At 54.4% G+C, this 24,395-nt stretch overlaps 1 protein-coding gene across 1 annotated transcript in view; it reads right to left on the minus strand.

Annotated features, from left to right (window-relative positions):
• IFT172 (intraflagellar transport 172) overlaps positions 1-24,395 on the minus strand; it is a 178,238-nt gene that overhangs the window by 131,072 nt on the left and 22,771 nt on the right. The window contains exons 5-13 of the mRNA XM_089776934.1: positions 13,221-13,286; positions 12,790-12,869; positions 12,250-12,337; positions 8,703-8,917; positions 8,499-8,622; positions 7,140-7,235; positions 6,170-6,331; positions 2,435-2,488; positions 1,413-1,516 (exon numbers count right to left, since the gene is read on the minus strand). Of these exons, the coding sequence (XP_089633060.1) occupies positions 1,413-1,516; positions 2,435-2,488; positions 6,170-6,331; positions 7,140-7,235; positions 8,499-8,622; positions 8,703-8,917; positions 12,250-12,337; positions 12,790-12,869; positions 13,221-13,286 (989 nt within the window). The remainder of the gene's footprint in view (positions 1-1,412; positions 1,517-2,434; positions 2,489-6,169; positions 6,332-7,139; positions 7,236-8,498; positions 8,623-8,702; positions 8,918-12,249; positions 12,338-12,789; positions 12,870-13,220; positions 13,287-24,395) is intronic.

The raw sequence follows: 24,395 nt of genomic DNA on the forward strand, positions 1-24,395 counted from the left end.
CTATCATATCCCCCCTCAGTCTCCTCTTTTCTAAACTGAAAAGTCCCAGTTGCTTTAACCTCTCCTCATATGGGACCCATTTGATAGAGGTCTATAAAATCATGAGTGGTGTGGAGACGGTGAATAAAGAAAAGTTATTTACTTGTTCCCATAATATAAGAACTAGAGGACACAAAATGAAATTAACGGTTAGCAGGGTTAAAACTAATAAAAGAAAGTTCTTCTTCACACAGCGCACAGTCAACCTGTGGAACTCCTTGCCAGAGGAGGCTGTGAAGGCTAGAACTATAACAGAGTTTAAAAGAGCTAGATACATTCATGGAGGTTAGGTCCATAACAGGATATTAGCCAGGAGGTAAGGAATGGTGCCCCTGGCCTCTGTTTGTCAAAAGCTGGAGAAGGATGGCAGGAGACAAATCGCTTGATCATTGTCTTCAGTCCACCCCCTCTGGGGCACCTCGTGCTGGCCACAGTCGGCAGACAGGCTACTGGGCTAGATGGACCTTTGGTCTGACCCAGTACGGCCGTTCTTATATACCCTACACTGATGGAAGGGAGTTTTAGCTAGGTGTGGAAATATCACCTCCCCAAACAATGGTTGACAAGTCGACAGAAGCATTTTTCTTTGGACACAGGCACCTGCACTGCACATACCCGGGGGCTTAAGTCAGCACTAGGTCAGTCAGAGGTGTAAGATTTCTCACAGCTGACCAATGCAGCCATCTCAACCTAACTTCTAAGTGCAGGCTGAGTCTTGCACATCAGTCAGCAACAACATGGGTCTCACACTCAGGGCCAGGCCCCAGGCAACGGGGAGGAATCGGGACGCGACGGCCCCTGGCCAGTCCCAGAGCCAGGCAACGGGGAGGAATCGGGACGCGACGGCCCCTGGCCAGTCCCAGAGCCAGGCAACGGGGAGGAATCGGGACGCGACGGCCCCTGGCCAGTCCCAGAGCCAGGCAACGGGGAGGAATCGGGACGCGACGGCCCCTGAAGAGTCCCAGAGCCAGGCAACGGGGAGGAATCGGGACGCGACGGCCCCTGGCCAGTCCCAGAGCCAGGCAACGGGGAGGAATCGGGACGCGACGGCCCCTGGCCAGTCCCAGAGCCAGGCAACGGGGAGGAATCGGGACGCGACGGCCCCTGGCCAGTCCCAGAGCCAGGCAACGGGGAGGAATCGGGACGCGACGGCCCCTGGCCAGTCCCAGAGCCAGGCAACGGGGAGGAATCGGGACGCGACGGCCCCTGGCCAGTCCCAGAGCCAGGCAACGGGGAGGAATCGGGACGCGACGGCCCCTGGCCAGTCCCAGAGCCAGGCAACGGGGAGGAATCGGGACGCGACGGCCCCTGAAGAGTCCCAGGCCGTTTCACAGTAGTGCCTGTGGTGGGGATCAAGAGGGGGTGCCATTTACCTGATGAGATGAGGGTTCATAAACTCTGTGCGGACAGATCCCAGAATTTCATTGTTTCCATATTCCACTAACGTCAGTTCTCCGGCATTGAAGATCATGCAGACCTGTAGGGAGGCAGGACTCCTCCAGCAAGCAGTGTGAAGGGAAGGGCTGAGTGGATGGGCAGAGGGACTCACTGGGTTTGTGGAAGGGATGCCCTGCACCCCAATCTGAATTCACCCCATTGGACGGGAAGGAGAGCTTAGTCTCTGGAGCTCATTCCATCCTTGATCTCACTGGTGTGGCTGCCACCAATCTGTGCCAACGGGCCGAGGGTTTGTGTCCTGTGGGAGCCAGGCTACCACTCCATTGGCTGTGCGTTGGTGAGCCCCCTTTCCGAGCCTCTCAGCCCTCCCAGGTGGAGGATCCCCCCAGATGGGTCCCATCAGGCCTGTGGCACTTGAGAGTAGCACACATTTGTGTTAGTCTCTTGGGGTACGTCTAGGCTACCAGACATAGTAAAATGAAGCAGCGATTTAAATAATCGCCGCTTCATTTAAATTTACATGGCTGCCGCGCTGAGCCGACACACAGCTGATCAGTTGTTTGTCGGCTCAGCGCGATAGTCTGGACGCGCGGGTGTCGGCATCAAAGGTATTTGTCGACCACCCAGGTAAACCTCATCCCAGGAGGCATGTAGTCTAGACGTACCCTAAGGTGCCACAGGACTACTTATTTTTCAAGTTACAGACGAACACAGCTCCCCTCTGAGACTTAGGTCTGTTCTCTGTATTTCTAACTTCTTCCCAGGCTCTTCCTCCTCTGCCTTGCCCCTCCGCACTCTCCTTCTCCACCCTTCGCTGGGGAAACCCTGCCCATGCAGCTCCCACATTAAAGGGTTGTTCTGCTCCCTGAAACGTGGGCAGGGCAGGGAGCAGGCCACAGGAGCTGGGTGGAGAGCATGAGACATGGCAGGACGTGGGCAGACAGACTTCGTGGTTGCAGCACATGCATAGGCAAGAGTTTCATCCAGTCCAACTCACGTTCTCATTGTCGAAGAAAAACTTCTCGTTCCCTCCGGATCCTTGCCAGGCCACCTGCAACGTAAGGCATGGTGTGAACGATCCCTTTGCTGAAGGATGCAGGTACCATGGGATCTGGGGGCAGCTAGCGATCAAAGCAGCAAAGGCATTTCAGCTTGCGTTTCCTCAGACTGCTACGCTTTGCCTGGCTCTAAGCTCACTGCTATCTGGCTCTCCTCCCACACTCTGCAGCAGCACAGACTGGCCTGGTGCCTTCCAGGCAAATCTCCTGAATCAGCACAGCGAGACCCTCTGCTAGCTCGCACTTTGCACAGCCAGTCCTCCTACTTTCCCAGGGTGTAAGACCTGCCACTCCCCAATCACTGAATCCCTACTGAGCTGGCCTCACATTCGAGCGCCTTGCCTTTGCTCCCTGGGCTCCAGCCTGCACCTTGGACCTAGGCTCCTTTCACCAATGACATTGCCTGCATCCATTCATCTTTTCTCGGGCATCTCCCCCAGGCTCGGACACTCTCCCCAAGTTCCCTCCTGGCCTCAGTAAAGCTCCTCCGTAGGACTCGGGGGGCTGAAGTCCAGGAGACCGAAGGGGAAGGCGGAGAACCTCTGCTGCCCCAATAACCTGTGCTGTCTTGCCACTTCGCTGTGCGTCATGCTGGCTCCCGTCCGTGCCAGAAGGTGCCTGTCACCAGGCTCTCTGGCCATTTCCACACTACACGTCAGAGCTGTAATTCCCAACTCAGGCAGACGCATTCCTGAGCTAGCTGGGCGGCCACCCGAGCCCCTGTGGGCGTACCGCTGCCGTTAGCCTGCAGGGTGACACGAGCAGTGCAGAGATACCCTGGGAGGTGCCCGGCTCACCTTTGGCAATTACAAAAATTAACAGGATAGCTGTAGTAATGCCAAAGGCCAAGCAAAGCTCCCTGTTTTCACCCAACCAGCTGAGAAAGCAGCTGCAGGTGGCTCTACCTTCCTCAAGCAGGGGCTTTCAGTTATAGCTTCAAGGGGCACAGGCAAGATACATGGGGGAATAACTGACCATGCCAAGCTCGGATTCCTTGCTGGAACAAGTGGGGGGGGAGGGGGGGACACGAGAGAAAGATGGTGCAAGGGGCTGAGCAGAGGAGAGATAACCTGGGAGATTAGGGATGTCAATGTGTAGTCGACTGCATGATTAACCAACGAGCCTGGGCTTATCTTGTCGACTACACACCCTGCCCCCTCTTTGCTGCCTCTGTATCAGCAAGCAAGTTGGGGGAGAGAGTGGGAGCTGGTGCCGGTGAGGAGCTGGCTTTAAGCAGGCTCCCCATGAGCACTGGATCCACCTGTCCTCACAGCACCAGCTCCGCAGTGCCACCTACCCCTCCCCCCAGCACTGCTGCCTCTATGAGAGGGGAGTGGGGGGGAGGCTGCTACAAAACAGACTCTGTCTGTAGTGGCCCAGGCTTGCTGCAGACAGAGGCAGGTCTGCGACAGCAGCCCCTGTCCACGGGGAGCTCGGACTGCCCACAAATAGGGGCTGCTGTCACCCTGTGCTGCTGCTTCATCACAGGCAGCAGCACAGGAAAGCAGGCAGCCGGTCTGTGTGGGGAGCTGGTTTTTAAGCTGGCTCCCGCCTGGCACCCTGCGCAGCTGCCTCTAATACAGAGATAGCAGCAGGGGTGGCAGGTGGCTCCCCAGGAGTGGGGCTTGCCCCGGGGACTATCAAATAGTCATGTAACCACTAACATTCCCTGTGGTTACATGACTAGTCAATTACACGCTGTCTAACATCCCTGCTGGAGAGCGATCTCCAGTGATCAGGTAGCCATATACACAGGCTCACGTTGTCGAACACGTGCTATTATTCCCAGCCAGGTTAGCAGAGTAGCTGGGAACCATATATACAACATCCCCTCCCCTGAGGATGCTACTCAAGCTAAGAAACTGATGTCAGTAGGGCTGGGAGGGAAGAGGGGGGCGGCTCCATGTGACACCGCAGGCACGGGGACCTCGTAGGAGTTGGGGTTGGGTGGGTCCGGGGACCATGGGGGGTAGGAGACAAGAGGTTTAGACTTGGCTGCTGAGCACAAAACTCTAGAGTGGATAGCCCCTTGGGGCATTTCCCCAGGCCTCTGTAACGCACCGGCTTCTGATCTAATCCAAGACGTGGACTGAAGAGAGATGCCATAACTGTGAGCAAAGCATCTCTAGACCTTGCACTGCTGTGACACCCTTAGTCTGCCATCCCTGCCGGACTATGTCTCCTTCCAATTATCTACTATGGGCAAGGGGGCCTGCCAAGTCTGACCCCCACCAAGTGCAGACGAATCGCTGATCAGTGGGAACGGTGGCATTTGGAGAGCCTGCCCCTCCCGCCATGCACTCACACGAGCTGTGGGGCTCTCCCTGCCAGTCTGGCAGGGCCTGTACACGAAGAGACTGAACTAATGGCTGGAGCCCAGAGTAGTGTCAGGCCAGAGTCACAGCCGGAGTCAGTAACAGGAGTCCGGGCAAGGGAGCAGAACATGGCCTCAAGCGAGGTAACAAGAACAAGGAGCAGAAGCAGGCGAGAAGGCAAGTAGGGATGTGGGCAGCAGTGGGCTTAGACTATGGGTGTGGAAGGAACAAGACCAATCAGGACTCTGCTGAGTCAGTTGTGTGACCTCACCAGCGCGTGTGCCCAGATCAGACTAACATACAAACTGAGCACATTAACAGAGGGGTCATAAATCCTGCCCTTGGGGTCCGGCTTCTTACTAGATTGGAATCAAGGCCCCCAAAAAGGGAAAGGCCTGTAGGGCAAACTGGGCCTACACTGTCAGCTCAACTGGGAAAAATAAGACGTTACGATAACCTAGAACAAACATCAAGGGACAAGAGGAAAGGGAGACACATTACCCATCACTCCCTTTCTGGGTCCTTAAAAGAAAACAACGTATTGGGGAAAGCATGGAAAAAACAAAGAGTGACTTGCAAGAACGGACAGAGGCTACTGGAGTGAGTTTCACCATCATGGCTGTCACATCCACCATTTCCTGGGACCCCAGGCCTTCTTCCTCCCGATCCTGTGAGGTGTCCTGACCAGAACAAGCCAGAGAGGGGCACCAAGATGACCTCACCCCCAACTGGATCCCAGACAGCACCTGGGATGACCATTATTGCCATCATTCTTACCAGCTAAGACAGTATTTCCCAATTTTATTTGGCCACAGAACCCTTTAAAAAAAAAAAAAAAGACCGCCAGGGGAAACTGGTCAACCAAAAAAAAGACCGTGGTGGCTGGTGGCTCCTTGAAAATGGCAGTCCTGGGCAACCGCCTGGCTCGCCCGCCCCTAAAAACTGCCTCCAGCTACAGGACAAGTGACCAAGGGATGCTGTTAACAAGAAAGCCTTATTTCATACCTTACATTTCAAATGCTTTAACTGTTTTTCCTCCTTTTCTGGATCTTCAGTAAAAGCCTAAAAGGATGTTTGATGGTGTGTTTGCCATGGTGCTAGGCAGACAGAGGTCTCTGTGGACCAAAGCCTACACCCTCTTTAACACTGTTTAATGTTGGATGGGACTGAGTTATATTCAAACTTCCAGCCCATTTATTCCATCTAACCTAATACAAGGCCCAGATCCCACTACCAATTTTCTGAGCTATCCAGTCCTCTCCATCTTCTTTGTTTTTAACCAACACACTATTGAGACGCCAGGAGCCTGCCTGGGAATCCAGACACCAGGTCAACCAGTCCTGCAGGGATTTCCAGTACCTCACTGAGTTTGTTGGAGTTCAGATCCCCCAGCAGCAGTGTGTCCGAGGTATGGGCCACAAGGTACCTCTCTTTCCCCAAAATCTTCACTTCGTCAATCTCATAGCCATAGTGGGATTTCAGCACCACTCGTGTTCCTGTGGAGAGGTTCTTCACAATGACCTGGAGAGAGCAGGGCAAGAGGTATGGAAGCGGGCTGGCCCCTCCCGAAAGAAGGAGCACGGCAGAAGGGCCCTTGCCCAAAGGAAGGTATATGCATTAAAGCTTGTCTGCCTGTCCTGGTAGTTCTATCCCCCAGCGTCTCACAAACACGGCACCCCTGCAGGAAAGGGAGTACCCCACTGCACGCCATCGGACCGGACCCATGGGGAGCTATGGCAAAAGGAGACTGAAAACATCTTCGATGACACTCAATGAGTCTGTGACAGACAGGAACTGATGCCAGCTCTGTCATCCCAGCGGCCCTGCACTCTTCACCCACACTGAATCTCGTTCCTAAAACATGCAAAATCATACACACTTCCCAGCACGCTGGGCGAGCAATAGGAGTTTACTCTCGCCTGCACTGACTATGGTGTACTGTATATTTTCCAAATGTTAAGGGCCAAAGTTTGGCTTAGGGTAAGAGGGCCAGGGGAGAGGCCGGATTCCATTTCCAGGCGGTTTAATGCCGGAGTCTTTTAGAAGGCACAGGGCTTTGGGAATTGTTTGGGTACTTCCCTGCACACCATCAAAATGCACTGGAACGGAATTTTTGGAATCAACCCAATGTTTTCGTGGGGCGGGATCTAAGCAGACACTTCACTGTGAGTGCGTAGGAGTCCTGCCACGGCAGCTGTGGGGAGTTACAGGAGGTGCCTGGGACACAGAGGGAGCCTTGGGCGAGATACAAGGTGGCAGACAATCCAGGCGTGCCAGGGGTCACAGCTCCACCCACAGAGCCCCTCTTCACAGAGGAGTCATTCCTTACCTGGCTTGGCCCCACGTAGGTCATTTCAAACTTATTCTTGTAAATGCGCCTGCGAAGGCAGCAGTCAAACTGCTCCACGCCTCCACAAAGGGTGCCCTGGGGAGCAAGCACAAGGTAGGTAGGTACTACAATCAAGTCCCTCTTCAGTCTCCTTTTCAATATGCTAAAGAGATGAAGCTCTTTCATTGTAAGACATTTGCTCCAACCCTTGAACAATGTTTGTGGCTATTTTGTGCACCCTCTCCAGTATTTCAACCTTCTTCTAACTGGAGGAGTATTCCAGCCCTGGTCTCAACTTCTCAGTTCCTGCTCCCCTGTTCATCTATCCATGGACCACATTAGCTCTTTTCACTAGTGCACTGCTCTGAGTGCTCATGTTGAACTGTCTGTCCACTCTGATCCCTAGGTCCCTTCCAGAGTTGCTACTTTCCAGGATACAGGGCCTGCTTCCTCTACTTTCCTAGATGCAGGGCCTTCCATCTGGCTGCATGAAAACCATAGATTGTGTGCATTGGCCCAGATTGGCTCCTATCGGGATGACTCTGGAGGACTGCCATGGCCTCATAGTTATTCCACTCCTCTTTGTGTCCTTTATCACTGAAGAGATGCAGAATAGCATCAGGCCTGGTACGATCTCTTGGGAATCCCACCAGAGAGACTGCCATTTAATGATGGATCCCCCTTTGACAACTACTTTCTGAAGTCTGTCAGCCAGTTCTTAATCAGAATGCCACGTGTTACTAGGCCACTGTCTTTCCACAGTCTCGGCAGAGTATATCAATCCAGCTACCCGTAACAACCAAACTTGTAACCTTGCCACAGAATGGAAGTCAGATTTCTCTGGCATGTTAAGGAAGAGCAAGGAACAGCCTTGTGGGCCCATCTGTTGCCCACAGACTTTCAGCCTGAGCTAATGTTGAGCAGAATCCCCAAAGCAGAGAAAGGGGGACTCTCTGGTACCTAGAATTCATGGGTTAATGCCAGCTTAGCTGCTCTCCCCCAAACCGGTGCTATGAGGAGCAGAGGGCAGACTGCATTCGGGAAAGCCAGGCCAACCCCCAATGTTATTTTCCCTGGAAGAAGGGATCTTGCTTCCGCTGATCATACCTTGTGCCATTTCCCAGCCTCATACCACTCTCATAACATACCAAGCTGCATTAACTTCTTTCCCATCCTAAATTCCAGGCCACCACTCCTCCTGGTGTTTCTAAACCCCACCCCTCTCCCACTCGGTTCTCTGCTTGACCCTCCCAGAGCCAAGTCTCCCTGATTAGCAGGACACGGGTCAGGGCCTGCCATGCAGCAGGCAGGCCCGTGACTCTGGAGGACGGTGCGAAGCGACCATTCGAGGGTACAAACCGCACAGAGGCGCGAGCCATCCCTCTTCCACGCTAAGGCTGTGATAGTATAAAGGTGTGCGATTTCTTTGGGTCTGGCTTCCTCCCAGGCACTCCTGCGGGGACTCCAGTTCAGCACCCTCAGTCTGCGGGAGAGATGAGAAAGCAGTGACCTTGAAGGAGGAGGAGGTTTCAAAAGAAAGGGCCCAGTCTTTAGGCACCGTACCTGTCGTAGCTGCCTATGACGACAGACTGGCCCCCGGGGCTAGTGGCTGCTGTGGTGAATTCCTTCTCCGTGGGGTCCCGGCTATAATCAAAGGTTTGAATGATGTGGCCTTCTTTTCCATAAGCTACAATCTTCTTGTCGCAGCCTGCAGCTATGATGCTGTTGGAAGCCCAGGTGAGTGCATAGGGAGGGCAGGGATGTGTCACCAATTTACCCTACAATAAAAAGCCACAAAGTCCTGAAAAGAGCAGCAGGACTGGCAGCAGACTGGCCAGTGCAGAACAGGTACAAAGCTCCCAGCGAGCCATCAGCTGCTTGTTTCAAAAGTAGGTTTCTAGGGCATTTCTAGGGCTGACTGCCTGAACTGGCGCACACAACCTGAAACCAGAGCTCCGAGAAGGAGGAGCTGCCCCATCAGCTCCATGAGAGTTAACTCGGAAGTCTACAGTGGATGCTGTAAATGCTGACACTGCTAACCAGGAGGCCCGCACAAGTTGACTTCACTTTGCTCAGGTAAACATTTCACTGCTGATCACTGCAGCAAAAACATCCAGATTGCAGGACACAGGGCTGGGTGCTACGGGGCACAAAGGGGAGCCTGGTTGCTCTTCTCCTGTTGCTGGGATCAGGAATTATTACCACCAAAACCAAACGTCACAGGAGTTCAAGTGCCCTACAACTTCTGTCACATGGACTGGTGGCCTACACTGTAGCCTTCTTGCGGAAAAGCTTATGCAAATGAAGCTTGGCGTGGAATATTGCCATGCTTTATTTGCATAATTAATGAGCAGCCATTTTGTGCAAGATGCTTTTGCGCAAAAAAGAGCTGTGTAGATGGCTCCTTTTTGCGCAAAAACCTCCTCTTGCGCAAGAGCCGTTCTTCCTGAAAACATGAGGAAGAACAGCTCTTGCACAAGAGGGTTTTTTTGCGCAAAAGCGTCATGCACAAAAATGGCTGCTCATTAATTATGCAAATGAAGCATGGCAATATTCCACGCCAAGCTTCATTTGCATAAGCTTTTCCGCAAGAAGGCTACAGTGTAGACGTACCCCAGATGTCAAACCCCACCATTATTTATAACTGTATTTTTCTAGAAACACAGGAACTGCCCGTCTGGATCAGACCCAGGCCTCATCTAGCGCAGGACAGGAGTAAGCACCATGCAACAGCAGATGGGGGACAATCGACCTTCCACATTGGCTCTTTCTTGGTACATCTATACTGCAGTTGGGAGTGTAATTTTCAGCATTAGCTTTAACTGGTCACCAATGGCTACGAAGGTGGTGGCATGGGCTAGATCAGAGCTACTCAACTTTGGAAGTCCCGGGGGCCACAATGATACTCACAGCACATGCCGAGGGCCGCAACTTAAATGTGGTTGCAAATATATGCAACTAGCTTCTTTCACACTGACAGGCATGAATACAAAGATTAAGGCACGCCTACACAACATGCAGGCCCCATTTAAGTCAGTTCTGGTGATATTAATAAAATGCAATATTTACCCATTTCCACCCCTATGCCAGCACTTTTAATGAGCAATGGCAGTCCAGGAATGTAACTACTAAAACACATATCAACAGAAGACCATTCTATTAACTCGCCATTGTGGAGCATGTTCCCGTGGACGCCATATTCAGAGGATCCCACCTGTGGGCCGCGTGTTGAGCCCTGCGTAAACCCAAACCACACCACGGGCTGCAAACAAATGGGCTGCGTGTTGAGTAGCCCTGGGCTAGACACTCAGGTATATACCCAAGGATTTGGACAGAATTGTAGTCATGCAGGTAGCCTAACCCCTCACACATTTATCTGTGGCTACACTGCTTAGCTACCTACTTAGCATGCTAGCTTGATCAGCATGAGCAAGCATATGGCTACCAGAGCCAAAAATTAGACCACAGGCTGCAGTGTAGTGGAAGAAAATTGGCGTAAAGTGTCGAATTTAAGCATGAATGACAGTTGAGAGGGCTCACAAAACAGATATTCATGGAGGGAGTGAACACAACAAAATCATCATGTGATCCCTCCCCGGTCATCCATTTCCAGAAAGAGGCGAGGGACACCTACCCATCCTGGCTTGTAGACATAGATGGACCTAACCTCCATGAATCTGTCTAGCTCTTTTTTGAACTCTGTTAAGTCCTTGTCTTCACAACCTGCTCTGTCTTTGAAAAGTGTCCATGCAGCTTGCAGGGATTTTACTTTTGACCCTGGACCTTTTAATTTCCGTTTAACTAACCTCCTCATTTTTGTGTAGTTCCCCTTTGTGAAATTAAATGCCACTGTGCTGGGCTGCTGAGGTGTTTTTCCCACCACAGGGATGATACATTTTATTACTTTATGGTCACTATTTCAAGTGGTCCAGTTACATTTACCTCTTGGTCCAGACCCTGCGCTCCACTAAAGACTAAATCAAGAATTGCCTCTCCGCTTGTGGTTTCCAGAACCAGCTGCTCCAAGAAGCAGTCATTTAAGGTATCAAGAAATTTTCTCTCTGCATCCCGTCCTGAGATGACGTGGACCCAGTCAATATGGGGATAGCTGAAATCTCCCACTATTATCGAGTTTTTTAATTTGATAGCCTCTCTAATCCCCCATTAGCATTTCATTGTCACAATCACTGTTCTGGTCAGGTGGTTGATAAGAATATAGCTGTAGGGATATATTATTATTGGAGCATGGAATTACTATCCATAGAGATTATGTGGAACATTTGGGCTCATTTAAGAGTTTTACTTCATTTTAGTCTACATTTTCTTTCACGTATAGTGCCACTCCCCTACCAGTAGGACCTGTTCATAGAATCATAGAATCCTAGGACTGGAAGGGACCTCGAGAGGTCATCGAGTCCAGTCCCCTGCCCTCATGGCAGGACCCTGTACTGTCTAGACCATCCCTGATAGACATTTATCTAACCTACTCTTAAATATCCCCAGAGATGGGGATTCTACAACCTCCCTGGGCAATTTATTCCAGTGTTTGACCACCCTGCCAGTTAGGAACTTTTTCCTAATGTCCAACCTAAACCTCCCTTGCTGCAGTTTAAGCCCATTGCTTCTTGTTCTAGCCTGAGGGGCCAAGGTGAACAAGTTTAGGCCTCAAGCTTTCCCGGGGAAACCCCAGGTGATCATTCAAAAGGACACTCTCCAGTTCAAACTTCTTGGTGTAACTATGGGGCAATGGAAAGAAGGCAATACACAACCCCACTGCTCTGACAACTTGAGTGTTGCTCTCTTGGGCAGCACGATGTACTCTGAGTCCCACTGAGCCTTAGGTGTCAGAGACACTGGAGAAATGTAAACTGAGTTGGGGTTGGTCCTGCTTTAGGCAGCAGGCTGGACTGGAGGACTCCTGAGGCTCTGCCAGCCCTGGGAGTCTATGAATCCCCTCCCCCCACAGACTCTGAAACGGTTACATCTAGACCCTCTTCCACAGTTTACTCAGTGCTCCATTAGCCATGCATTTGTGACAGCCATTGCTCCTGCTCTCCTCCACAGTCCCAGTGACTGAGGCGGAAGGGAGTGTACAAGAGCCATTCAGTACCTGTGATTCACCAGAGCCTTCATCGTCAAAGAAGTAGCGCACAATGGTTCCATCTGCATGGCCAGACAGGACCCCCTTCCCCGACACGCTGTCGAGAGACACCAGGACAGGTCGTCACAGAGGCACAGCAGCACTTACGGTTCCAGTTGCCTCTCCAGCCCCAGCTGTGCTGATTCTCATGGGGCAGCAGCAGCCAATGGTAGGCTCCGCTTTCCCCTTAGTGATTATTTCTTGAGAGTGCCCACAATGTGCCCAATGGCACACACATACCGAGGAGGCCTGGAGCCTGCCCTAGAGAGCTCTCAGCAGACAGACGGATGGGGGGAGCGGGACCGGTATAGTGACTGCGTGGGATGCAATGTTCCAATGTTACTGGTAAAACACAGAAGCCAGGGAGCCCAAGGGAGGGGAGTGCTGTGCTTGTTTAGCTTTCCAGCGGAGCCTATGAAGCTCACCATCAGCACTAAGGCGGCCTTCAGGCCAAGTGCTGGGTCAGGACACTGAGCTCGGCAGGGGAGCCTGTGGCAGCACCATACTCACTTGGAGGTTAATGAGACCACAAAAGAATCTGTCCCGTAAATGGTGGAGGACTTGTTGGTCTTTGTATTTGCTAACCGAACCTGAGGAAGAGAAGGACATGGGTCAGTGCAGTGCAGAAACAGATCGTCACCCCAGTGCAGCTGAAGATGGCTTTTAAGCAGAATGAAGGAGAGGTTCTCATCTGTGCTGGGCTGGCGCCTTCAGGTCAAGCAGCAAGATGAGAACTCACATGCACCTCGGTGGGCTCCAGTGGGCTCTGGGGGAGCAGTGGAAACTGGCATGGATGACCACGTCATTCTCACGCCATGCCGCTCAGCCTCCCGAGAGACTCACAGGGAGCAGGTGCAGGAGAGCAAGTCACCAGTGCGGTCCCGTCCCTGCTGAGCAGTGCCCGGAGCCTGTAACTTGGGGACAGCACTAGGCTTCTCTACCTTCCCCTCAGCGAGTCCGAAGACGATGATGTTCTCTGCCGGCCACAGCAAACAGGTGACTGCACTCTGCCGGGAAAGGCACAAAGAGGTTAGGGCTCTCAGCCAGGCACTCCACTCACCACAGGGCAGCCAAAGCAGACAGTAATGGGACTGCACCCAGAATCCCCACTGAGGAGCCTAGACTGGCTCATTTGTGACACTGTCTGCAGCACTGGGCGACACCCAGGTTCTAGCTGTGGCCCACATGCAGGGTTGCCAGATTTTACTGGTTTTGTCTGCACGGCTATTAGTAAAGCAACACACAAGTAAAGCAAGGGCACGTGCAGTGAGGTGCGTCTGACAGCACACAACACTGCCTGGGAGAGCCTTGGGCTCCCTCTGCACCCAGTCACAGTGCTGCTACAGTTCAGCGGCCCAGCCCGCAAATTCTAGGAGCAGGAGCAGTTAGCAAAACCAGCCTAGCCTGGAGACAGTCTTGGTTACAAGAATCTTGCGGCCCAGTGGGGTAAAGGAGGGCCACTCTTTCAGCCCACTCACTAGCCTAGGCTGCCCCACTGCTGTATGGAATACAGGTGACTCTGTTCTGGAGCTCAAGATTGCAAAGTTCCAGAGAGTCATACAAATCACGGCAGGTAAGGGATCAGTGCGGAAACAGTGATTTGCCTAGGATGATAACCTTGTTGATATGTATGTATCATCTTTGTGCCATGAATTATAAATAGATCTTGAACTTGTCCTGTGCGTCTGGGTGACACCCGCAGACAGACTGGCATCAGTAATCTCTATGGCTCATCAAGGCGAACAGATATATAGTGAATCCACTGAGAGACGGCTGGGGCTAAGTCACCGCATCAGCAGGGCATGAAGGGACATGCCTGTGGCCAAAGGGCTCCAAGAAGCACTCCATACCCATGTTCAACATCTTCATTAATGGCCTGGAGGAGGGGATGGATTGCACCCTCAGCAAGTCTGCACATGACACTAAGCTAGGGGGAGAGGTAGATACGCTGGAGGGCAGGGATAGGGTCCAGAGTGACCTGGACAGATTAGAGGCTTGGGCCAAAAGAAATCTGATGAGGTTCAACAAGGACAAGTGCAGAGTCCTGCCCTTGGGACGGAAGAATCCCAAGAATTGGTACAGGCTGGGGACAGAATAGCTAAGTAGCAGTTCTGCAGAAAAGGACCTGGGGACTGCAGTGGATGAGAACCTGGATATGAGTCAAATGTGTGCCCCTGTAGCCAAGAAGGCTAATGGCATATTGGGGTGCATTAGGAGGAGCATTGCCAGCAGATCCAGAGAGGTCATCATTCCCCTTTATTCGGCTTTGGTGAGGCCACATCTAGAATACTGTGTCCAGTTCTGGGCCCCCCACTATAGAAAGGATGTGCACACATTGGAGAGGGTCCAGCGGAGGGCGACCCAAATGATTAGGGGGCTGGAGCACATGACTTTTGAGGAGAGGCTGAGGGATTTGGTTTGTTTAGTCTGCAGAAAAGAAGAGTGAGGGGGGATTTGAGAGCAGCCTTCAACTTCCTGAAGGGAGGCTCCAAAGAGGATGGTGAGAGGCTGTTCTCAGTGGTGATGGATGGCAGAACAAGGAGCAATGGGCTCACATTACAGTGGGAGAGGTTTATGTTGGACAGTAGGAAAAACTCTTTCCCTAGGAGGGTGGGGAAGCGCTGGGCTGGGTTCCCTAGGGCGATGGTGGAGTCTCCATCCCTAGAGGTGTTTAAGTCTCGGCTTGACAAAGCCCTGGCCGGGTTGATTGAGTTGGGATTGCACTTGACCTCCTGAGGTGTCTTCCAGCTCTAGGATTCTGAGTGTGAGTTTGGAACAAAGGAGAAGCCACGTAGCAAAGGCTTTATTTTCCATTTTGTCTTCAACCTTGCTTCTCACCTCTGGATAGGGACGCCTACTTCCTAATATCAGAAAACTGAACAGCCTTGCCCCGCCCCCTTCCCTAAGACCCTGCCCCCTGCTCACTACATGCCCCATCCCCTCCCACACTCACTCTTCCCCATATTTGCTTAGTTGCTCATTCTCACTGGGCTGAGGATGGAGCTTGGGAGCTGAGGGCTGTAGGCTCCGTGTGGGGCTGGCAACAAGGGGTTTGGGATACAGGAAGGGGCTCTGGCCTGGCGTGTGGGATCAAGGGGTTTGGAGTGTGGTAGGGGGCTCCAGGCTGAGGCAGGGGACAGGTATATGGAAGGGTTTATGGGCTCTGAGCTGGGGTGGGACTAGAAATGAAGGGTTAGAGTGCAAGAGGGGGCTCCTGGTTGGGGCAGTAGGTTACAGTGTGGGGGGGCCAAGGGCTCAGGAGGGGGCTCCTGGTTGGGGCAGTAGGTTGCAGTGTGGGGGGGGGCATGGGCTCAGGGTGCAGGAGGGGGCTCCTGGTTGGGGCAGTAGGTTACAGTGTGGGGGGGCCAAGGGCTCAGGAGGGGGCTCCTGGTTGGGGCAGTAGGTTGCAGTGGGGGGGGGGGGGCATGGGTTCAGGGTGCAGGAGGGGGCTCCTGGCTGGGGTAGTGGGTTGCAGTGGGGGGGGGGGCATGGGCTCAGGGTGCAGGAGGGGGCTCCTGGCTGGGGTAGTGGGTTGCAGTGGGAGGGGGCATGGGCTCAGGGTGCAGGAGGGGGCTCCTGGCTGGGGAAGTGGGTTGCAGTGGGGGGGGGGGGGGGGGCATGGGCTCTGGGTGCAGGAGGGGGCTCCTGGCTGGGGTAGTGGGTTGCAGTGGGAGGGGGCATGGGCTCAGGGTGCAGGAGGGGGCTCCTGGCTGGGGTAGTGGGTTGCAGTGGGGGAGGGGGGGCATGGGCTCTGGGTGCAGGAGGGGGCTCCTGGCTGGGGTAGTGGGTTGCAGTGGGGGAGGGGGGCATGGGCTCAGGGTGCAGGAGGGGGTTCCTGGCTGGGGTAGTGGGTTGCAGTGGGAGGGGGCATGGGCTCAGGGTGCAGGAGGGGGCTCCTGGCTGGGGAAGTGGGTTGCAGTGGGGGAGGGGGGGGCATGGGCTCTGGGTGCAGGAGGGGGCTCCTGGCTGGGGAAGTGGGTTGCAGTGGGAGGGGGCATGGGCTCAGGGTGCAGGAGGGGGCTCCTGGCTGGGGAAGTGGGTTGCAGTGGGGGAGGGGGGCATAGGCTCTGGGCTTACGGTGCAGGAGGGGGCTGCTGGTTGGGGCAGTAGGTTGCAGTGTGGGGGGGGGGGCATGGGCTCAGGGTGCAGGAGGGGGCTCCTGGTTGGGGCAGTAGGTTACAGTGTGGGGGGGCCAAGGGCTCAGGAGGGGGCTCCTGGTTGGGGCAGTAGGTTGCAGTGTGGGGGGGGGCATGGGCTCAGGGTGCAGGAGGGGGCTCCTGGTTGGGGCAGTAGGTTACAGTGTGGGGGGGCCAAGGGCTCAGGAGGGGGCTCCTGGTTGGGGCAGTAGGTTGCAGTGTGGGGGGGGGCATGGGTTCAGGGTGCAGGAGGGGGCTCCTGGCTGGGGTAGTGGGTTGCAGTGGGAGGGGGCATGGGCTCAGGGTGCAGGAGGGGGCTCCTGGCTGGGGAAGTGGGTTGCAGTGGGGGGGGGGGCATGGGCTCTGGGTGCAGGAGGGGGCTCCTGGCTGGGGTAGTGGGTTGCAGTGGGAGGGGGCATGGGCTCAGGGTGCAGGAGGGGGCTCCTGGCTGGGGTAGTGGGTTGCAGTGGGGAGGGGGGGCATGGGCTCTGGGTGCAGGAGGGGGCTCCTGGCTGGGGTAGTGGGTTGCAGTGGGGGAGGGGGGGCATGGGCTCAGGGTGCAGGAGGGGGTTCCTGGCTGGGGTAGTGGGTTGCAGTGGGAGGGGGGCATGGGCTCAGGGTGCAGGAGGGGGCTCCTGGCTGGGGAAGTGGGTTGCAGTGGGGGAGGGGGGCATGGGCTCTGGGTGCAGGAGGGGGCTCCTGGCTGGGGAAGTGGGTTGCAGTGGGGAGGGGGCATGGGCTCAGGGTGCAGGAGGGGGCTCCTGGCTGGGGAAGTGGGTTGCAGTGGGGGAGGGGGGGCATGGGCTCTGGGTGCAGGAGGGGGCTCCTGGCTGGGGAAGTGGGTTGCAGTGGGGGAGGGGGGGCATGGGCTCTGGGTGCAGGAGGGGGCTCCTGGCTGGGGAAGTGGGTTGCAGTGGGGGAGGGGGGGCATGGGCTCTGGGTGCAGGAGGGGGCTCCTGGCTGGGGTAGTGGGTTGCACAGGGGGGGGGGGGGGCATGGGCTCTGGGTGCAGGAGGGGGCTCCTGGCTGGGGTAGTGGGTTGCACTGGGGGGGGGGGGGCATGGGCTCTGGGTGCAGGAGGGGGCTCCTGGCTGGGGAAGTGGGTTGCAGTGGGGGGGCATGGGCTCTGGGTGCAGGAAGGGGCTCCTGGCTGGGGAAGTGGGTTGCAGTGGGGGAGGGGGGGCATGGGCTCAGGGTGCAGGAGGGGGCTCCTGGCTGGGGAAGTGGGTTGCAGTGGGGGGGGGGGGCGTGGGCTCTGGGTGCAGGAGGGGGCTCCTGGCTGGGGAAGTGGGTTGCAGTGGGAGGGGGCATGGGCTCTGGGTGCAGGAGGGGGCTCCTGGCTGGGGTAGTGGGTTGCAGTGGGGGGGGGGGCGTGGGCTCAGGGTGCAGGAGGGGGCTCCTGGCTGGGGTAGTGGGTTGCAGTGGGAGGGGGCATGGGCTCTGGGTGCAGGAGGGGGCTCCTGGCTGGGGCAGGGGGTTTCAGTGGGAGGGGGCATGGGCTCTGGGTGCAGGAGGGGGCTCCTGGCTGGGGTAGTGGGTTGCAGTGGGAGGGGGCATGGGCTCTGGGTGCAGGAGGGGGCTCCTGGCTGGGGTAGTGGGTTGCAGTGGGGGGGGGGGGCATGGGCTCTGGGTGCAGGAGGGGGTTCCTGGCTGGGGTAGTGGGTTGCAGTGGGAGGGGGCATGGGCTCTGGGTGCAGGAGGGGGCTCCTGGCTGGGGTAGTGGGTTGCAGTGGGGGGGGGGGGGCGTGGGCTCTGGGTGCAGGAGGGGGTTCCTGGCTGGGGTAGTGGGTTGCAGTGGGGGGGGGCATGGGCTCTGGGTGCAGGAGGGGGCTCCTGGCTGGGGAAGTGGGTTGCAGTGGGGGAGGGGGGGCATGGGCTCTGGGTGCAGGAGGGGGCTCCTGGCTGGGGCAGGGGGTTGCAGTGGGAGGGGGCATGGGCTCAGGGTGCAGGAGGGGGCTCCTGGCTGGGGTAGTGGGTTGCAGTGGGAGGGGGCATGGGCTCAGGGTGCAGGGGGGGGCTCCTGGCTGGGGAAGTGGGTTGCAGTGGGAGGGGGCTCCTGGCTGGGGCAGTGGGGGGGCATGGGCTCTGGGCTTAGGTCAAGGAGTTTGGAGGGTGGGAGGGGGCTCAGGACTGGGGCAGGAGTTGGGGTATGGGAGAGGGGGGTCATAAATAGGTGTCACATGCAGAGGCCCAGTCATAGGACACCGTGCACTGCCAGGGTTCCCAGCCAACAGGTGCTGCCTGAAGGTGGGGGCAGAGTGCGGCACCCCCGTGGTTGACCGTATGCCTAGGAGCTGGAGGGACGTGCTGGCAGCTTTCCAGAAGCATCATGTAGCTGAGCAGGGAGCCTATTTGTGCCACTCACCAGACTTAACGGGCCAGTCAGTGATGCTGAGCAAAGCTGCCAGGGTCTCTTCAACTGCGTGTTCCAGTCGAAAAGCGACCATCTGGGAACCTGTCTCTGGAGTCACTTCTCTACAATGGCAGCTTCGACCAAAGGCCTGACAGATCCACCTCCTCTGGAAGCGTTCCAGAGGGACGTTACAAGCCAGCAGTCACCAGTGCTGCTCGGAACCTGATATTGGAGTCTGAACTCTTGTGTACGTATCCGACTGCTTTGTCCATTTAACACTTTTCCCTTTCCTTCCTTTTATCTTACTATATCTTTTAGAAACGTGCGTCTCTCTGTGAGTCTGTCTGTTCAACAACTCCTCCTAAATGGCAAGAATTAGGCCCAAATTTGGGATGCAGCCTCCTCTTATTGTAACAAAGCAAATCCAGGGTTTGGTTGTGCCAGGATAATAGGATGTGCCTGGAATGCGACTGTTTTGTAGCAAATGGAAAGGGAGGGATGTGAACCCAGGGACAGTTATACTTATGCATGACCACGGGGGGTCAGTTATACTCATGAATGATCACAAGGGGGCAGCAAGAGCCCCAGTGAGCAATCACTGGCCGGCAGCATGGCCTGGTCCTGGGAGCAGCTGCCCACCGCCCCAAGGTGTGGATGGGGTGTGGAACTCCTCCCCCATTCTGGCCCAGAGGAGGAGGAGCCAGCACGCCCTCCCTAGCCCCAGGGAGATAGCAGCAGATGAGGTGCACAAGGTCTTTGTGCATTCCTTCTCACACATTATTTCCGCCTGGGGGAAAGAACTTATTTCGGGTGCCAATATATTAAACTACTAGAACAGTGCAAAGAAGGAGGGAGTGTACCCACCGCCAACAGCCGCTCCCCCTGCTCGTGTGGCCACTTTTGCTGGCGGCAGTGCTGGAGTTGAGGTGGTGGTAGGAGGAGGCGGAGCAGGAGGCTCCTCCCTCTCTTCTGCCTCCTCGGTAATGGCGGTCGGCTGGGGCTCTGCATTCCCACCCCACCGATGGGGATGCCAGATGCGCTTGGAGAGGGAGAGGGCACAAAGGAGGAGGGCCACGCTCCTTAGAGGGGGCATCCTCACTCTGGGGAGTGCAGGGGTGGGGTGAGGGCAAAGAGCAAAGGGATGTGGGTGTGGTGGGGTCACAGGACAAGAAGGTGTTGGCATGGGCTGTAGGGATGAGAGTCCATGTGTGCTGGGCACTGGGGGAACAAGGAGCTGGGTTGGGGCTAGGCAGAGGGTAATATTTTATTTGCATAATGAATATGCAAATAAATGTTACTGGTCCATCAAAAGTTTGTGAATGAGTTTGCTAGTCTGCAGCATAAAAAGGCTTATGAACCACTGTACTAGAAGATATACCCAGTGTTACCCAGGTGCTTCAGGGCAAAGTCTTGAGGATGTGGGGGGGCAAAGCAGGAGGCTGCAGGAGGGCCTTAGGACAGGGGTCCAATCTGACAGGGCCTTCTCTATCCTCCTAGTCTGCCCACCCTGGCTGGAAGGAAAGGGTTTGGGCTAGAGGGGCTACTTACCCGGTCAGGTGGCAGGCATGATGGCAACCCCAGGCCCAGCTGGCCACTCTCCTGGTGGTGCAGCTTTCCCCCAATGGCGACTCTGCAGTACAGCTCTCCCTTGTGCTCACTGAGAGCAGTGGTCACTACAGTATCGTGTCCCGTCTCTGTGCCCCTCCCATTCCATGTCATGGAAATCCGGTCCATTCCAGGAACTTCCTGGAACAACCAAACCCTGACCTTGCTTTAAGGTACGACAAAAGGAAGCAGGAGGAGCCATGCCAAGGGACTGCGTGTAACCATAAAGGTTAACCAATGAGCCAAGACTAACCAGTTAACCATTCAGACGTTACATTAGCACATCCCTAATACAGATTACATTTGGAGGCCCTAGCTCTTACCATGAACAGGAAAAGTTCATGAACAGACGGACTCGCAGACACACAGACAGACACACTCTAATACAAGAACATATGAACAGCCATACTGGCTCAGACCAAAGGTCCATCTAGCCCAGTAGCCTGTCTGCCGACAGTGGCCAGCACCAGGTGTCCCAGAGGGGGTGGACCGAAGACAATGATAAAGCACTTTGTCTCGTGCCATCCATCTCCAGCCTCTGACAAACAAACAGAGGCCAGGGGACACCATTTCTATCCCCTGGCTAATAGCTTTTTATGTACCTAACCTCCACGAAATTATCTAGCTTCTCTTTAAACTCTATTATAGTCCTAGCCTTCACAGCTTCCTCTGGCAAGGAGTTCCACAGGTTGGCTATGCGCTGTGTGAAGAAGAACTTTCGCTTAATAGTCTGAAACTTGCTACCCATTAATTTCATTTGGTGTCCTCTAGTTCTTATATTATGGGAACTAATAAATAACTTTTCTTTATCGGCCCTCTCCACACCTCTCATGATTTTATAGACCTCTATCATATCCCCCCCTCAGTCTCCTCTTTTCTAAACTGATAAGTCCCAGTCGCTTTAACCTCTCCTCATATGGGACCCGTTCCAAACCCCTAATCATTTTAGTTGCCCTTTTCTGAACCCTTTCCAAGGTCAAAATATCTTTTTTGAGGTGAGAAGACCACATCTGTACGCAGTATTCAAGATGTGGGCATACCATAGTTTTATACAGGGGCAGTAAGATATTCTGTTTTATTTTCTATCCTTTTCTTAATAATTCCTAACATCCTATTTGCCTTTTTGACCGCCGCTGCACACTGTGTGGAAGTTTTCAGAAAACTATCCACGATAACTCCAAGATCTCTTTCCTGATTTGTCATAGCCAAATTAGCCCCCATCATAGTGTACGTATAGTTGGGGTTATTTTTTCCAACGTGCATTACTTTACACTTATCCACATTAAACTTCTTTTGCCATTTTGTTGCCCAATCACTCAGTTTGGTGAGATCTTTTTGAAGTTCTTCACAGTCTGCTTCTGTCTTGACTATCCTAAACAGTTTAGTATTATCCACAAACTTTACCACCTCACTACTTACCCCTTTCTCTAGATCATTTATGAATAAGTTGAAAAGGATTGTTCCCAGGACTGACCCTTGGGGGACACCACTAGTTACCCCTCTCCAATCTGAAAATTTACCATTTATTCCTACCCTTTGTTTCCTGTCTTTTAACCAGTTCTCAATCCAAGAAAGGACCTTCCCTCTTATCCCATGACAATGTAATTTACACAAGAGCCTTTGGTGAGGGACCTTGTCAAAGGCTTTCTGAAAATCTAAGCATACTAGATCACCCTTGTCCGCATGTTTGTTAACCCTTTCAAAGAACTCTAAGGGTATGTCTACACTACAGTGTTAAGTGGAGTTAACAATTCGAAATAGTTAATTCAAATTAAGCTAATTCAAATTAACGCATCTACACACAAAACCTATTTTGAAATTGCTATTTCAAAATAGCGCGTCCACACTGAGTGGACCCTGAACCAAAGTTAAGGCTTGCCGGAACCAGTGCCGGCAGGGCATCAGGTTAGGACTTAGTGTGTGGGGCTACTGCCTGAGGCTAACTGAGCTCCGTGCTTAAAGGAACCCTACGCCCTCCCCGGACAGACAGTTCTCCGGGTTTCCCGCTTGCTTGTCTACCTTGATGAGGGACAGCAAAGCAATCTTGTTTTGGAGTGCCCTGAGTGCCCGCACTCGGGACACCACAGCACTTAGCCACATGGAGCCAGAGCTGCCCCTGGGCATGCCGGTGCATCTCATGGGGTCATTGCTATCAGCCCGGCTGCACTTGCTGCAGGCTGCCATCCGGGGGGGTCCATTGGGACGCTGTCAGGATCCAGGAGGCCCTGCGGGAGAGCGTCCACCCCAGGAGCCCTCAGAGGCACCTCTGTCCTCCCCTCCAGGGGTTCATGCCCCATTCCTCCCTCACGTCCTTCCACTTACCCCTCTCTAGCCCCACTTCCTGATATTAAACAAAAGACACGTATGTTCAAAAATAGAAACTGGGTTTATTGAACAAAACTGGGGGAGGAGATGAACCTCTGGGGAGACTGGGAAAAGGAAGTGGGAGAGGGGAAAAGAGAGGGGGGAGGGGGAAACCTGGGAGGAGGGAGCTGGAAGGGGGAAGCAAGGGGAAGAAGCGTGAGGGAAAGCTCAGGGCCCAGGGTTGGGGGTCTCGCCGGACCAACTTGATTTTCATGCAAACCTGCTCCTGGGTTCGCATGTGGTCTTTGGTGGCCAGGCTGGCAGCTATCCTGCCATAGACGGACGCATTCCTCCGTTTAGTGTGGAGATCATGGACATTGGGGGCATACGCCCCAAACTTGTATAAGGTCCATGATCTCCACCCTGGACCAGGAAGGCGCCTGCCTTCTCCAGCCCGTCAGGCTCCTGGGAGGGCTGGCTGCCAGTAGCTTGCTGGCTCATGTTTTGGGGGCACTGGATCAGGGGCCCCGGTGGCCACTGCTGGCTCTGGGCTGGCAGGCTTGGCGCTGGCACAGGCACTGTGGCCAGGGTCTACCCCTTTAATGGCTCCGGGGCTGGGGGAGAGGAGAGTAAGTTTTCCTGGTTGTGCCCAGAGTGGCCGCCAGGGCTCCCTGGGAAGGGCAGGGGGGCCCCCTATTCTGAATTAAGCATCTACACAGCACTTAATTCGAAATAGCTATTTTGAATTTGGCGTTACTTCTCGTAGAATGAGGTTTACCAAATTCGAATTAAGCGCTCCGCTATTTTGAATTAATGTCAAAATAGCAGTTTGCCTGTATAAACGCTATTAAAGTTAATTGGAAATAACAGTCGTTATTTCAAATTCACTTTACAGTGTAGACATACCCCAACAGATAAGACACGATTTCCCTTTACAGAAACCATGTTGACTTTTGTCCAACAAATTATGTCCAACAAATGACTCCAAGATCTTTCTCTTGAGTAGTTGTAGCTAAATTAGTCCCCATTATATTGTGTGTATAGTTCATCCATGTGTCTGACATTTTTATTCTTTATTATAGTTTCAACTAATTTGCTCGGTACTGACATTAGACTTACAGGTTTGGGAATCTGTCCAATATCCCCAGCTGAAGCAAATTATTACCTTTTAAGTTTCTGACTAGCTGCTCTTCAAACTCCTTTTTGGCTTTTATTATGCTAGCCAATTAGCCCATCATAAGACGGGATTTTCAGGTCTCTCTCCCCCTTCTTCACCCCCCCTCCTCTCTCGCTCAGCTCTCCTCCATCTCCTGCCTCTCTCTCTCTTTCTCTTCTCCTCCCCCTCCTGTCTCTCACTCGGGGGAGTGCAGATCCCATTTGGGCCCCACCTTCCCTGTGCTGCATGGGGAGCGCGGAGCCCAAACAGTCGCTTGTGCCACTTGCTCCCACGTGGCAGCCCAGTTGAGCGGCGCAGAAGTCAGCCGAGCGCCACTGTGGGAAATGAAAGGGGGTGGGGCAGTGACATTCACGGCCAGGGGGCAGAGCCTAGAGCTGCTGTCATGCTGCACGTCACTTCCCCGCCCCCTCCTTCGCCTCCCGCTGTGGCGCTCAGCTGACTTCTGCGCCACTCAGCCAGGCCGCCGCGGGGGAGCAAGTGGAGCAAACGGCCGTTTGGGCTCCCTCACAGTGGCCCAGCTGAGTGGCGCAAAAGTCAGCTG

The sequence above is a fragment of the Pelodiscus sinensis genome, chromosome 3, assembly GCF_052426305.1.
Source record: "Pelodiscus sinensis isolate ZL-2025 chromosome 3, ASM5242630v1, whole genome shotgun sequence".
NCBI lineage: Eukaryota > Metazoa > Chordata > Testudines > Trionychidae > Pelodiscus > Pelodiscus sinensis.